This window comes from Myotis brandtii, unplaced genomic scaffold, assembly GCF_000412655.1.
Source record: "Myotis brandtii unplaced genomic scaffold, ASM41265v1 scaffold1186, whole genome shotgun sequence".
NCBI classification, from domain to species: domain Eukaryota; kingdom Metazoa; phylum Chordata; class Mammalia; order Chiroptera; family Vespertilionidae; genus Myotis; species Myotis brandtii.
This window is the reverse complement of record NW_005354120.1, coordinates 357,520-373,348: the sequence shown is the minus strand read 5'-3', so window position 1 is coordinate 373,348 and position 15,829 is coordinate 357,520. Positions and strand designations below refer to the sequence as shown.

The following is a 15,829-nucleotide window of genomic DNA, read 5'->3' as shown; positions in this document are numbered from 1 at the left end:
TGGGAGAGGCAGGAAATGGAAGGGCCCCTCTCCTCTGTCTGAACATTTGCATTTTCCCCCCACTCCACCTCTCCAGAAAGGACCACGGGAAGACAGGGCAGGCGGCTCGGTGATCGCTCCTCCGCCGGGTCCCCTCGGCTCAAGGGACTGGACATGGGGCTGCTCCAGGTGCTCGCTTTCTGTGTCTTAGGTAATTCCGAGGAAACGGTGGGGGAAGGGGTGGGCTTGGAGGTGGGCGACGAACACCCCCTGGCCGTTTGACCCAGCTTCGGGGGCGCCTGGGGGATCGGGAGAGGGGCTGGAGAGGAGTGGAAATTACCCCCTAGCCCAGGGTTAAATGCCAGCGCCCTCGGCGGCGGCTGAAGACGGCGCACGAGGATCATCGCCGACCCGCATCCCCTGGGCTCCGGGTCCAGGGCTGCGGATCCCGTGGCCGCTGCGCGGGACTTTACACCTTCGGCACGTCCCTGCTGGGGCTCTCCACCGCGGGGCAGGCTCCCTGGGGTGGCAGGGCCAGCCGCGGAGGGCTCCCCGGGAACCCATTTCCCAGGAAAGTGCCCCAGCTGAGCGCAGGCTTCATCCTGGGAACAGATTGGGGCCATGTGGCTTTCATTACCGGCGCTGTCTGCCCCCGGATGGCGCCAGAACAGCTGGACGCGGAGCTTCCCCGGAATGGCGAAGCGTTGAAGCCGCTCCAAAGCCTCAGGGATTGTCCGCTCGCCCCTTGCTCGGGGAAAGCGGGGTCTCCCGCGAGCCCATCACCTCGCCCCTCAAACCAGGGGTCTTTGCGCACACACATGCACACACTCTTCTGTGACCCCACGATCACAGATTTCCGCGCGCACACACTCGCACTCACTGCGAGGATGCACGGGCTGCCACGTGCACGCGGGTTCGCACACACTCCAGCACAGATGCCCGCTTCTCTGTGCCTAAGTCCAGTCACCTCGAAGTGGTGGGTTTGCACATCTATCTTTTGTGCCCGGGGCAGGTCAGGGTGGACGCGATGCCCTTGGCCGCTGGACAAACCTGGGACCGTGTGTGTTTTATACGACTCCTCCTCTCCACGTCCCTGCCTTCCCCACACTCACCTCTCCACTGTGTGTCTGTTCTATGCATGCTGCTTTCATCTAAACCTACTCTATCTCTGCCCCTGCTTGTTCCTTTTGCTCGGGCTCGCTGCCTACTCCGAATCCCCCACCCCACCTCTCCACCCCTCCACCTGCCCCTTCCGCAGCCGTGTTCGGAATCCGAGTGCGCGCTCAAGAACCGGAGTTTAGCTACGGCTGCGCGGAGGGCAGTTGCTACCCAGCCACCGGCGACCTTCTCATCGGCAGGGCACAGCGGCTTTCGGTGACCTCGACGTGCGGGCTGCACCAGCCCGAGCCTTACTGCATCGTTAGCCACCTCCAGGTGAGGGCGGAGAGCCTCCAGTCGCTCTGCGCGCACCTCCTCCAGTCCAGACCAAAGGGGCAGGCCCCGGGGACTCCACATCCTGCCAGCGATCCAGATAGGAAGCCCGGCCAGCCTGGGAGGCCCCGGATTCGGCTGGTAGCTCACCCTTTAGCCCCATCTCAGTTTGCACAGTTGCATCCGCCAAACATTTCCTGCCGCCACCGCTGCCGGCACAGGCATGATAGAGAGGCAGAGCTGCAGACAGACCTGGCCCCTGCCCCGCGCCCTAAACCCAGGGGTTCCAGGAGTGAGTGAGTGGTTAAATCTTTCCCCTTTGGAAAATGTGTATGAAAAGTGGTTTGCCCTCTTCTTTTTCTTTCTTCTTTTTTTAAATAATGAGTAGTGATTTGGGATTTTCTATTTTTCAAACCTTGCACTTGGATGAAGGATATTCCAGCACTTCACAGACACCTTGTAAGGTCTCTTCAATCATCGGACCTGTTTTCCTTGCCTTAATTGGTGCTGTTTTCCCACCTACCTTTATTAGATATCAAGTTCAGATGCTTTCTTTTTCAAAATGCGCTGGTTGCCATGGTACCGTGAGGACCTACATGAAATTCCGGGGTGTTTTCTGTTTCTAAAAGTAGAACCAGATCTTAGATGTCAAGTCACATTTTTACAAAGTCAAAACCAATTTTTAAAAGAAGACAAAGTGTAAACTGTCCAGAATGAGAATCCCTTTCCTCGATTTTTAAAAAGGGGACTGATATCTTTGGTCTCTGGAGCAAGCAGAACGTGGGTCTCACAGGTGGGGCCAGTTCCAAGTCAATTGCTCTAATTTTGGTCGCTCCACCCACCTGTACACCGGCCCTCCAGGAGCAGGACAGAGGGTGGCATGCCTACAGTTAGATTCCTTAGGCTGGAGTCACCTTTCCACAGCAGAAGGAGAGCCCATTCTGGAGACCTGATAAATTAAACCAAAGGAATGTGGTAAAGTGGATTCCACTCGTTTGCTTCCAGGTTTGTGCAGAGATGTCTAGACTGCTTCCTCCTGATTAAAAGGGAGGCTATAATTAACCTTTTTGTAAGTTCTGGTAATTGTTCTTCAGTATTCGTGTCCTTGACTACAAGTTAATGAAGATAAATGTTACTTTTTCTATTATTGGCATATAAATTTTACCTAGAATCTTATGCCAACATTTATCTCAGAGGCCTGGACTTCCTGTACATGAATCCCCCGATTCTGAAACCAGCTTTGACCAGAAGGAGAATTGGACCATTTGTGTTGAAAGCAAGTAGCGCTGGACTCTGGTTCACATGACTACCCAAGAAATGGTGGAGCGCTCTCCACATATCAGAGCCCAAAGAAAGAGCCTGGGTGTGCACTTTCCTCAGGCATTTAGTGGGTGTAAACTTAAATGAGTCAGGAAGCTTATGTGTTTTGTTCAGGGTCTTATTGCATTCCTCACTTCTGCGCTCTGTAAGTTAGTTCATTAGTGCATCTTGCCAGGCTCTAAATCCTTTTGGGAGGAAGGAGATAAATTGTAAAAGCACAGTCAGTTGATATTGTCCTCATAGGAACATCACCCTTGCTTAAATGTTATTTGTAAGATGTGTGTGTGGGTCTCTATAGATTTCAGTCTCGGCATCATTTCCAGACTTAAGGTTAATTTGCATTTCAGAAAACTTAGGTAGAGAGCAGAGCCCCTTGTGGAGAGGGGAACGATTAAGTTTGGCTCTTGATGATTTGCCCTGCTGGAGGACAAAGAGGGTTTTTTGAACTTTCCTGACCCAATGCCAGAGTGGCTGTGGCCCCCATTTTAGGGAGAAGGAAAGTGAGACGAGAGCAGTTCAAAGCTACTCTAAGACCTAAAGTATGCCTCAATTCCAGTCCAGGTCCACTTTGGTGTTCTTTGAGTTGGTTACAGTTTATAGTGCTCCCAACACAGTAGGGCAGCCTGGTACCCCCCTCCCCAGATATCCTGAGAAGTTGGTAGTCTGCAGGCCACCGCTACTGGTTCACAGCTTGGGCAGAGTAGAAGCTAAGAAATCTTATTCTGTAGTTCCTAAAGGTTCTTCAATACCTCTGCCTAATACTTGGTTTCTGCCTGATGTAGGCTTTAGAAAATAAGGACCAAATGAATTGTATGTTTTTCCCCCCTTTCATTTTCAGTTTGCTTTATGTTAGCAAAAATTCTCTGAGACCTCTTCTGCATTTTCCTTGAAGACTAAACTCCTCTAGCTATTTACTGAGATTAAGCCTTAAGCCTAGAAATTTCATTTTAATTACATTAATAGCTGGTGGAAACAATGCTTTCTTTTACTTTTGACCTTGAATTTGCAAGAGGGGAAGAAATTTTCAGAATTTCATACTCAGTAAATTGAAGTGAAAGGCATGTGATATGTCATTTAAGTAATTGTGGCACATTCATTTTTCTTGAAGCGAGCAGGTTTGATTTTTGTATTGTGGGCTTGATTTTTATTGTGTCAGAGAGAGAGAGAGAGAGAGAGAGATATTGTTTCCTAGACTCATGAAACTCACTTTGCTTTTCAGGAGGACAAAAAATGCTTCATTTGCAATTCTCAAGATCCTTATCATGAGACCCTCAATCCTGACAGTCATCTCATTGAAAATGTGGTCACTACATTTGCTCCAAACCGCCTTAAGATTTGGTGGCAATCTGAAAATGGTATGTGGTTTGTGTGGGAACAAGTTTGTGGAATGTGATTGAAAGGGGTTTACAAACTCCTGGGTGTTTATAATTACGATGGTTCCTCTGTCCTGTGATCACGGCCTTTGACAGATTTACTGCCCGAAGCACTAACTTCTCATGCACTTCCTATCAGAAAGCAGTCTTTCATGCTAGACCAAAGAATTTCGTAGTCCTCATTCTGAGGGGGCCTTTGGGGCGTGTGTGCAGGTGCTGAGGAGGGCGTGGGAAGGCCCTGTACTATCTCAGGCCCTTCTTCTTCCACAAAAATGTAGCATCTTTCATTTTGATCAATCCCAAATGAAAGGGCAGAATCAGCCCCCCACCACTATCACCACCTTCCTTCTATCGAAAGAAAACTTAATAATAGTGCTATAAATAAGCACTGGATGTGGTTTTTCAAAGACTCGGTCAACATGAATATACCCAAGTCAGTTTCCCCAGTGAGTGTGTCCCTTTCAATCCTTTGTCCCTTCTTTGCCTTTTGGATTTTGGTTTAATAAATTCATCAAATATAATGTTATTATTGCTGTGGACTTAAGCCAAAATTAGTTTTGCATTTGTTTCAAGCTTGAATGTGAACTTTGGGGAATAGAGGTAGAGTTATGATGTTCGTAATTCATTAGATTTAAAAAAAATTATGAGAGCCCTAACTGGTTTGGCTCAGTGGATAGAGCGTTGGCCTGCGGACTGAAGGGTCTCAGGTTCGATTCAGGTCAAGGGCATGTACCTTGGTTGTGGGCACATCCCCAGTAGGGGGTGTGCAGGAGGCAGCTGATGATGTTTCTCTCTCATCGATGTTTCTAACTCTCAATCCCTTTCCCTTCCTCTCTGTAAAAAATCAATAAAATATATATTTTTAAAAAATATGAGAAAGAGCTTTCAGAAATGAACCTGAGCATGGACACTACTAGATCTCATTATCACATGCCCTACACCTGAGAAGTTTGTGGATGCTGGCAGTCATTCATCATTCCGTAAAGAACTCGTAGGAGACTTCCTCATCATCCACTATAAAATCCCACATGCTTTCTAGAAGATTGTTGGTTTCTGAGGAGGGTTGGCTATTCACTGGTTGGCCTTAGGACGCCATTGGTTACCAGCTTGATTGAGAGAGACTGGTCCGCAGAGAGCATGCATCAGTCAGAGCCTCGTTAATTCTGATAGGAGGATGTCTTGGTTGATAGATCAGGGTGAAAGAGAAGTTTCTGTAAATCTGTTCCTGAATCACAAAGGACTTCTGGAACAGCACAAGCTTATGAGTAGACTGAGCATTTCCTGACTGCTCGCGTTCTTCCAGTGAAATGGAGAGACAGAGGAAGGATGCATGAGCGTTAGAATGGGGACCGTTCCCATTTTAGGTGATAGACAGTAAAATAGTTCATCAAGGTCAGCAAAGGTCTCCTTTGCTAACATTCCATCTGAAAGGAAATGTCCAGAACAGGTGCTTTAGTTCTAGAGGAGGGGTTTTTCTTGGTAACATCAGGAGTTTAAAAATTTCTACGGTTTTTAATTTGTGTGGCAAGAGAGGCCAAATGCCAGAAAGGAAGTGTTTCTCAATTAGATTCCTCTGTCACGCTGACACAAGATTAGATGGCACGAGACTGATGGCACGTGGTCTTTAGAAAGCCAGACCGATTGTTACTGTCCCCTGTCATCTCTCTGTTGTCTGATAGTTGACAATTAAGGACTTTCTTTGTAAATGTGATTTTATCTGTTTTCTGTCCAAAATGAGCTTTACATGAAGGCATTAAATGATCAGTTCTCGGGCATAGAATCAGGCTCGGCATATACAGCTACTTTTAACTTACCCTCCAAGGTGATCCATTCCTAGGTCTGACAGAAATCAGATACCCTGTGGAAGATGACCTTGTTTCTTTTCTCCATGGATTTTTCTTCCCATATTAAAAAAACACACAAAACAACTGTAGTGCTTTATTAGGTTGTAAATCTAAAATGGAATGTGCTTTTAGGCCACACATTGCAGCACATGGTCTTATGTTGCAGAAATGGCACCAGTCTTGTTGGTATTTATGTTATTTCGTTATCTCTTCACTTTGAACAAATATTGTGAGTTTTTAAAAGCCTGGGAGAGGGGAGACATGTGGTGACTTGGCTAACATTTCATCTGAAAGGAAATGTCCAGAACAGGTTTATAATGTGGTTCTTTTTAAGAATTTAGATAAAGTTAGTATAACTATAATGTTTTGCTTTAACCTCCCAACTAACGCATATCCATCCCAGTGACCACGTTCCCCTCCCCCCGTTGACATGGTAGAGTTTCAGCACGAGAGTTTATTTCAAAAGTCCTGCTGGTTTCCTGAAAATACACCAGCGCCAGTGCCATGATTCATTCCGACACATTCCTGTCTTCTTGCACTTAAGGCTTCTTTTGCTCTGGAAGGTGGACCCCCAAAGCTCTCTGAAGTGTAGGAAAGCTGGAAAGGTCTCCTTTCCCAAACAGGCAGGGTCCTAGGGCTGGGGTGGCAGGCCTTTTCCATCTCTGGAATCCCAGTGGTTTTTCAGTTTGTGAAAGCCGCTCTGATGGACCCTCGGGGCCTGGTGCAAAGACTCATGTGTTTGTGCAGGCTCTCCCCTGGAAAGGGGAGATGTTAGTATTTGTCTGGGCTCGTTTGTTTACTGGACCGACCCTTTGTCTCTTTGGCATTGTTTTCCAGTTGTGGAAATGCATCCAAAGCCTTCTCCACCAGGGCTGGGTTTTTCTAAATTGGAGTATGACTAACATATGTGGTAGATTCAGTTCTTTTCCTTGCTGCTACGCAGAGAAAAGGGAGTATTTGTGTTTCTTCTGAAGGCGGATTGTGCCCTTGCGCTTTAGACTGCAAGCCCAGTCCCTGCTGTGCACAGGAAGTGCCCCTCTCCTTCCCCTTGGAGAGCCTCTTGGCTTAGAGGGGTGGGGAGATGTTTCCTAAGAAAAGATGTCCTTGATGCAGCAGGAGGCACTCTGCCAGATGCCGTATTCCCGGGAACAGATTCCACATGCTGAGCTCCAGAAGGGTGTGTGGGAGACGAGGATCCTTGGACTTGGGCTTTACCACTGTGCACAGGAAGTGCCCCTCTCCTTCCCCTTGGAGAGCCTCTTGGCTTAGAGGGGTGGGGAGATGTTTCCTAAGAAAAGATGTCCTTGATGCAGCAGGAGGCACTCTGCCAGATGCCTTATTCCCGGGAACAGATTCCACATGCTGAGCTCCAGAAGGGTGTGTGGGAGATGAGGATTCTTGGACTTGGGCTTTACCACCTGAATTTTTTTTTAAAAAAAAAAAAATTTTTTTATTGATTTCAGAGAGGAAGGGAGAGGGAGAGAGAGGTAGAAACATCAATGATGAGAGAGAATCATTGATCGGCTGCCTCCTGCATGACCCCTACTGGGGATCGAGCCCACAACTCGGGCATGTGCCCTGACTGGGAATCAACTGTGACCTCCTCCTGGTTCATATGTTGATGCTCAACCACTCAGCCACGCCAGCCGGGCGGGGCAGAGGCTTATGGTCGTCTTGTCTGCACCTTCAGGTTAAGGTAGAAGGCAAAGAGGCTTTCTGTGAGAAGCGTAAAGATAACTTAATGGGCCCTGACTGGTTTGGCTCAGTGGATAGAGCATCGGCCTGCGGACTGAAGGGTCCCAGGTTCGATCCCGGTCAAGGGCATGTACCTTGGTTGCGGGCACATCCCCAGTGGGAGGTGTGCAGGAGGCAGCTGATCGATGTTTCTCTCTCATCGGTGTTTCTAACTCTCTATTCCTCTCCCTTCCCCTCTATAAAAAAATCAATAAAATATATTTTTAAAAAAATAACTTAATGGTCTCAATTGTTCACAGATGTGCCTGTTTACCTTGCTGTTTCCTTTTTATTTAAAAATATCCATAGGTGTGGAAAATGTAACCATCCAACTGGATTTGGAAGCAGAATTCCATTTTACTCATCTCATAATGACCTTCAAGGTAAGGAATCCATAACTTTCTCACAAATGACACGTGAAAGCACCGTATACTCCCACTTTCAAAACCGATGCCTGTTGCGAATTGACCTAAATGGGCACTTAAATATGATTGTTGCTATAAATTGGGATAGTTGAGCAGGTTTTTCAACACGGGCATGAATAACTATGCGTAAATACTCTACACAGCAATAAGCAGAGAAAGCCACTATTCTAAGGTACTCCCACTGTAAACTTTTAACTAGGTATCTTTTTCTTTCCCCGGGGAGAGAGAGGCAGCTCTGACTCTCCCAACCGCAATAAAACATCTGGAGAGTAACTCCCTGATCGCTTGTGTTGATGATTTAATGCTGAGTTTGGTAACTGGAAAGGAAGTGTGTTATCTTTCGTTTCCAAGGTTTTGCAGAATTTGTGGGAACAGTGTACAGTTCCTTACGAAATGTGCAGGCCTTCTTAAGCGTGGATTTTCTCGTTCTTTTTCTTTTCGAGATGTAAAATGACTCCGGGACCAGGGAATGCCTCTGTACAAAGTCCCTTTGTTTCCTTCTCAGCAGCTGCCTGGAAATGACAGACTTCACATGGCTTAGAGTACATGTTGGTTCACACAAAACCCATCATTTACTTATTACTTCTCCGATTAAAATCACCTGTGAATAGTTTTCAGTGGGAGTCGGGGGCCTTATCTACCCCCTCTCGGGTTTGGAGAGGGTGCCAGGGTAGATTGACCATGTGGGCAGGTGGCCATGAAAGTCTCGCTTGTGTCCTCTCCTGAAGCCTGGGAGGCGGGGGCAGGGGTGGGCGAGGAGGTCAGAATGTGACCGGGAGGTACTGGGCTGCTCATTCCCTGCTGTTACTGCTGACCGTTTACACTGTGACACCTGATACCGCAAGGGTGGGGAGGGCTTCCACGAAACACCTTCACTTACTCTCGTCCCTTCATTGATCGCACACTCAACCTGGCAGTTGAAATGAACACTCAGCTACGCATGAGGGTATTGCCTTCATGTTATGTGACACCTGAATATACTCAGTCATCTTTATTAATGTTTATGGTCCTATCTTTTACTTTGGAAGAGGCTTCTGTTTACATACATGGGTACTTCTGAGATTTTTTTTTGTTATCTAAAAGTCCTTGGGGCACATATTCTGTAGTTGAAACTCATTCACGTGAACCCAGTGGGCCAAGGATGAAATTCTGCACCAAAGTGCAGGAGGTCAAATGGAGGAGGTGGTGATTTAATAACTGAGATGTGAAGAATGGGTGCAAGTTGTCAGACTTTATGAGAGAGAACTCATCCTTTTGGTTCTAGCTCATGTGTAAACAGCAACATCTATGTGGGGTTGGACAAACTTGGGTGTGAATCCCCATCCTGCCCCTTCCTGGCATGTGTGGCCAGAGCTTTGGCTTCCCCCTTGGTAAAGTGGAACAATAACAACACCTGTGTTATGAGGTTGTGTGACATACCCCTCTGTTCTGGTTATAGGGGTAATCTTGCTACCCGGGCCCATAGTGGAAATGTGATCATTTGTATATATGCTAATGCTTGGCACATAATTGCTCTACAAATATTTACTGAAAAGAGAATAAGGGAATGAAGCCAGCCATCTTGTGTTTGTGAGAAACTGGCCCAGGCTTCATGGGATTTTGGGGGGAAAAAATTTAAATTGATTTTTAGAGAGAGAGGAAGAGAGAGGGAGAAAGAGAGAGAAAAGAGAAACATTGACGTGAGAGTGAAACATCAAGCAGCTGCCTCCTGCACAACCTCTACTGTAGATGGAGACCTGAAACCTGGGCATGTGCCCTGACCAGGAATCGAACTGGCACCCTTTCAGTGCACGGGCTGATGCCCAACCAACTGAGCCATCCTGGCCAGGGCTTTATAAAGATCGAGGAGTTGCTGCCCACCCAGAGCTTCCAGGCTTCTAGGGAAGAAACATACTTACAAATAACTTCTAATACAAGACAGAATATGCCAACTGCCATAGCAGAAGTTCAGATCATGTACATTAGCACGGAGGCGTGGGAGAGTAACTTGAGCCTGGGATAGGAGAGAAAGCTTCATGGGGCGAGGACTGGGGCTGCACTGGACCTGGGCCAGGGGGAATGAGCAGGATTTCAGTGGGAGGAGGTGGGAGCAAAGCCCTTCTGGGCAGAGGAAACAGTCTGAGAACAGGCCCTGCTGGTGGGACTCTCCTGGCAAGGCTTGTTCAGCACGTACAGTGCAGATTTGCTGTGGGCCGTGAGGGGAGGAAGGGAAATAAGATGACAGAAGGACCTTGACTCCTTGCTGAGGAATGCGAACTTCATAGGAAATAGGGAACAATTGACAAGGAATTGAGACCTGTGTTTCAGGGAGGGAGTCGAGCGGAAATGGCGAAGGAGAGCCTGGGACAACCTCGGGGGCTTCTTGTTGAGGTCAGTGTGGAGGAAGGGCTGGCTGACGAGAGGGCTGGTGTCCACACACAGGCTGTCTGTGACCCTCAGGTAGGAGGGAGCCGCCTCCTGCAGCCCAGAGGTCTTGGGAAGCATAATGGGAAGCTTTCCTGATCACACATATCCCGTTGCCCCTGCTACTCCTGCCTCTGAGAATCATCGCCCAGAGGTGGAGCCCGTTTTCTAAGAAAGTCAGTTGGACCCCTTAGAATCAAAGGTCACTCAAGCCAGGACTTGGAGAAAGATGAGGAGCTGAGCAGTGGAAGGAAGGGTAAGGAAAGGGCTGAATCAAAGATTACTCAGATGTTGAAGCTGAGTAACTAGAGCAGATGTGGGCAAACTACGGCCCGCGGGCCGGATCCGGCCCGTTTGAAATGAATAAAACTATTGAAATAAAAGACCGTACCCTTTTATGTAATGATGTTTACTTTGAATTTATATTAGTTCACACAAACACTCCATCCATGCTTTTGTTCCGGCCCTCCGGTCCAGTTTAAGAACCCATTGTGGCCCTCGAGTCAAAAAGTTGAACTAGAGGGTAGTGATACTCGAGTCAAAAAGTTTGCCCACCCCTGGGCTAGAGGGTAGTGATAGTATTAACAATGGTGAGGACAGGAAGCGGGTGAGGATGAAGAATACACGTCACTCTTAATCGTGTTTGCCATGGAGATGGCTGGTTGCTAAGCGGATTGTGTTTTCTTAGGCTAGCAAAATTTATTTAGCATATACTCGGTGTGTTTTTGCCTATAGCCAGATGTTTTCAAACGCACAGTTCTTTTATTTAGTATAAATTCAGAGGCAGCTGTGCAGCAGTGTGAGGCCTGAAGAGGTTGGTGACTAAGCAGAGAGCGTGGAAAGGCTTCCGTTCTGTAGGTAAAATGTGTTGTTCTCGTTTCCAGCAGCTTCTTAACTCCACAGGAAATTGGATAATCCGTCGGTGGCCCTTTGGGACGCAGAAATTTCCAGAAGGGAGGGAGAAGGAAGCCTCGCCAGGACTGGCTGTGAGGCTTTTCCTCTCTGCTCCCTTAGGACACAGACATCAGGCTGGTCTGTCCCCAAACATCACCACCCAGGAGCTGTTCTCATGGGGAGTGTGCCCTGGTTCAGTTAGCCATTGGGGTTTCCCTCCTTACTTTAAAATTCTAATAAAGTATCATTTTTTAATATTCCTGAATAGGTTAAAAAAAAAAAAAGGACTTGAACAACTAGTCGAATAAATCAAAGACTGTCAAAATGTGACCTTCATTATCGGACAGTTGTCTCCTCTTATCAGTGGAAAAGACCACCAGGATTAAGAGAGGCAAGAGGAGGTCTGGGAATGTACCTTTAGTTGTTGCCCAGATTTCTGTTGGGCATTGGTTTTAATTCAGAAGTGTCTGTCTGCAAGGTCCGCTTCACTTCCTCCATTGGAATCTGACTTCACGTCCCAAAATGCACTTACACTGTTCATCAGTGTTGAAGCCTTTGCCTACTTTCAATGCTCATTCTAATTCATCTCTTATTTCCAGTTGACCTTGTTCACCACACCCCCCTAAACCTCTGTCCTGCCTCAGTTTCCAGGATTTCTATCTTCTCGTTCCTTCTTCTCTGACATCCATTTTCAGTCCTCTATTATGCCGTTAGCTACGGAGGCAGAAAGATAGGTTTGGTCTTCATTCAGCTTGGATTGAATCTAAGCTCTGCCGATAGCTAGCAAGTCAGTTGATATCTCTGAGCCTCAGTTTCCTCATCCGTAAGACAAATGTGTTGTGAGGCCAAAGTAGTTCCCTAGGGCTGCCATCCAAAGTACCACACACTGGGTGGCTTAGACCAGAGGTCGCCAACCGGTGGTCTGTGGACCACTGTGGTCCGTGAGGTCCGAAAGGTTGGCAACCGCTATCTTAGACAATAGTCCCAGGTCAAGGTGTCAGCAGAGCTGGTTTCTTCTGTGGCCTTTTCTTTCCTTGACTTGCAGATGGCTGTCTTCTCCTTGTGTCTGCACATGGTCTTCCCTCTATACATGTCTGTAGCCTAATTTCTTCTTATAAGGTCACCAGTCGTGGTGGATTAGGGCCCACTGTAATGGCCTCATTTCACATTACTTATGCCTTTAAAGACCCTGCCTCCAAGCACACAGTCTGAGATCCTGGGGGTTAGGTCTTCAACATGAGAATTTTGAGACCACACAATTCAATCCATAACAGACGGTTAAATGAAATAATATGATTAAAGTTCAAGGCACCCCTCTCCTTCTTTCCTTTAAAGACCCTGCCTCCAAGCACACAGTCTGAGATTCTGGGGGTTAGGTCTTCAACGTAAGAATTTTGAGACCACACAATTCAGTCCATAACAGAAGGTTAAATGAAATAATATAAAGTTCAAGGCACCACTCTCCTTCCTTGTCTAGCCCTTTGCTGATGCATTTTCCTGGAGCACTGACTGGCTCTCTTTTATCTTGCCCATTTTTGTTGTTGTTTTGTTTTGTTTTTAGAGGGAGAGAGAGAAACATCGATATGAGAAACATGAACTGGCTGCCCCCTTCATTTCTCTTGCTCCCCCTCAACCTCCCCGACATCGAGCCTGCAACCAGGCATGTGCCCTGACCAGGAATTCAACCAGCAACCTTTTGGTGCACAGGTCGACACTCAACCAACTGAGCCACACCGGCCAGGGCTTGCCCATTGCTTTGTGGGGAGAAGTTATTTATGTGGAGGTTTCAAATATTGTATGTATACAGTGTTTCCCAAATCCATGTTTCACGCTCCATCCTTGCAGCTGTGTGCCAGACCACTGTTTTCAATTGTCCAGTGGGTGTCGTCATGTGGATGCCTCACATGTCATTAGTCCAAAACCAAATGCCTTCACATCTCTTCTGTGTCTTTGTTATTAGCAGCACAGTCCCCACAGCTACCCAAGCTCAGGTGCCTGTGTTTCTTTCCTCTCCCTCCCTTTCCACTGAAACCTAATTGATCCCCAAGTATATTTTACTTTCACTGCATTTTCAGTAGTCAATCCCATCCCTTTATCTGTATTCAAACTGTAAGGCTTGAGTTAAGACCTTTTTTCTGTCTCTTGGTTTCCTTGTCTCATATTTTTCCCGTGTCCAGTATCTCTGCCACAGAGTTATTTTTCTGAAGTGCAATCTGATCAGTTCATTTTGTCCAGTTAAATCTGTTGCCCTTTCATTGCATAAAGATAAAGGAAACCCCTTAGCATGGCAAACAAATTCCTTCCTACTCTGCCCTCTTCACCCCTTTGAAGTGTACAGTTCAGTAGCATTAGGTATAGCCACAACCTTGTGTAACTATCACCACTATCTATTTCCAGAACTTTTCATCACCCCAAATAGAAACTCTACCCATTAAACAGTAACTCCTTATTGACCCCTCCCTACAACCCCTGGAAACCTCTAGCCTATTTCTGTGTACTGGCCTATTCAAGACATTTCATGTAAGTGAAATATTTGTTCTTTTGTGCCTGGCTAATTTCACTTACTATACTGTTTTCAAGGCTCATTTGTGCTGTAGGAAATATCAGAATTTCAGTCCTTTTAATGGCCGAACAATATTCCATTGTATGTATATTGTTTTTATTTTATTCATTTGTTGGTGGACATTTGAGTTGTTTCTACTTTTTGGCTGTTGTGAATAATGCTGCTATGAACGTTCATGTACACACACCGGTCCGAGTCCCTGTTTTCAGTTCTTTTGGGTGTATAGCTAAGGAGTGGATTCCCCAGATTCCTGAGTTAGTAATTCCTTCCTCTGTTTTCCCAAAGCACACCACATGTGACTCTACTGTGGTGTTTGATGTATTGTGTCGTAAATGATTTATATCTATATTGGTACCTCATTGGACTATCTACAGCATATAGACCAGTGTGTGGTACTGAGTAGTTGGCATTACACAGCTGTTGAATAATTAAATGAAAGATGGAAAGAATAAGCACTCATACTAACCAGTTATCTTATGGGCCTGGTGACTAAATGTATCAAAACTTGTCGGCTATTAAGGCCTGTTTATAATCAGCTTCTAAAGAGAAACAGCTTACTAGTCTTTGGTAGGGTGGGAGAAAGTGCAAAATTTAGAGGCTAGACACTTTCCTTGCAAGAAGAGGTTCCGTGGAACAGCTTGAAGTACTTGACATCCAGCTATTGTCTGCAATACCAGCCACAAGCATTCATGGTTGTGGCACACAGTTGAGTGTTATTTTCATTTGAGATTAAAAAAAAAACAACAACAGAAAAACATCAAATGAGTCTTTCCCACCCTGCCTTTAGACATTCCGCCCAGCCGCGATGCTGATAGAACGATCGTCGGACTTTGGGAAAACCTGGGGCGTGTACAGATACTTCGCGTATGACTGTGAGAGCTCATTTCCGGGCGTTTCAACGGGCCCCATGAAGAACGTCGATGATATAATTTGTGATTCCCGATATTCTGACATTGAACCCTCAACAGAAGGAGAGGTTTGTTTGCCCTTTTTTGTATTGCATTCTACTTGCAAATCTAGTTTTTGATCATTGCAGAAATACCAATTACTCTTCTCTCTATTTTTAGGTGATATTTCGTGCTTTAGATCCTGCTTTCAAAATAGATGATCCTTATAGTCCAAGGATACAGAGTAAGCTTGTTTTCAAATAAAAGTTTGATGGAAAATAGCAATCATGGAAGAACTCTTAGCCAGAGCACTGCTACCCAGAATCTAAATATACAGTGCTAAATCCGCCCTCTTCATTTCTTTTCTTCTCTGCACAACCCTACCAGAAACTCGAAATTGGCAGTAATCAAAGTCCTCGTTGATGGGTAATACATTTTGATAAGCGTAAAAGACTGATGTCATAATACTCAAGCAGTTATGCTTGTCATAATACCTTACTTATTTTGCTCAGTATAATATATGTTTACTAGTATGTGTGTGTAAGCACACGCACACGCGCACACACACACACACACACACACACACACACATTAAGTTGCTGTAACGAAGTGTCCCAAAAAATACAGTGGCTCAAGTAAATGGAAGGTTATTTCTCTCTGACAAAATCACCCAGAGGGATTTTCAGAGAAGAGGCGCTCCATTGCCACATGTAGGCTCACTACATAAAAGACAGACTGACACGTGGTTAAATCTGACTTGCAGATAAACAGTGAATTATTTTTTTAGTATAACTATGTCCTATGTAATATTTGTGACTAGCACAAGTATACCCCATAGTATGACTGTGTCCCATGTGATATTTGGGACATATTTATACTAAAAAGTGATGGTTTGTCTGAAATTCAATTTACCTGAGCATCTTGTGTCTTTATTGCTAAATCTGGGAACCCTAGCCAGTAGGTCACCCAGGTTCCC

The 15,829-nt window shown here is 46.1% G+C and overlaps 1 protein-coding gene across 1 annotated transcript in view; it reads left to right on the top strand.

Annotated features, from left to right (window-relative positions):
- Window positions 1–55: 55 nt before the first annotated feature.
- The window catches only part of LAMB1 (laminin, beta 1), a 71,252-nt gene continuing 55,478 nt past the window's right edge, over window positions 56–15,829 (top strand). Inside the window, exons 1-6 of the mRNA XM_005858466.2 lie at window positions 56–190; window positions 1,238–1,413; window positions 3,950–4,085; window positions 7,991–8,064; window positions 14,754–14,942; window positions 15,034–15,097. Of these exons, the coding sequence (XP_005858528.2) occupies window positions 154–190; window positions 1,238–1,413; window positions 3,950–4,085; window positions 7,991–8,064; window positions 14,754–14,942; window positions 15,034–15,097 (676 nt within the window). The 5' untranslated portion in view covers window positions 56–153. The remainder of the gene's footprint in view (window positions 191–1,237; window positions 1,414–3,949; window positions 4,086–7,990; window positions 8,065–14,753; window positions 14,943–15,033; window positions 15,098–15,829) is intronic.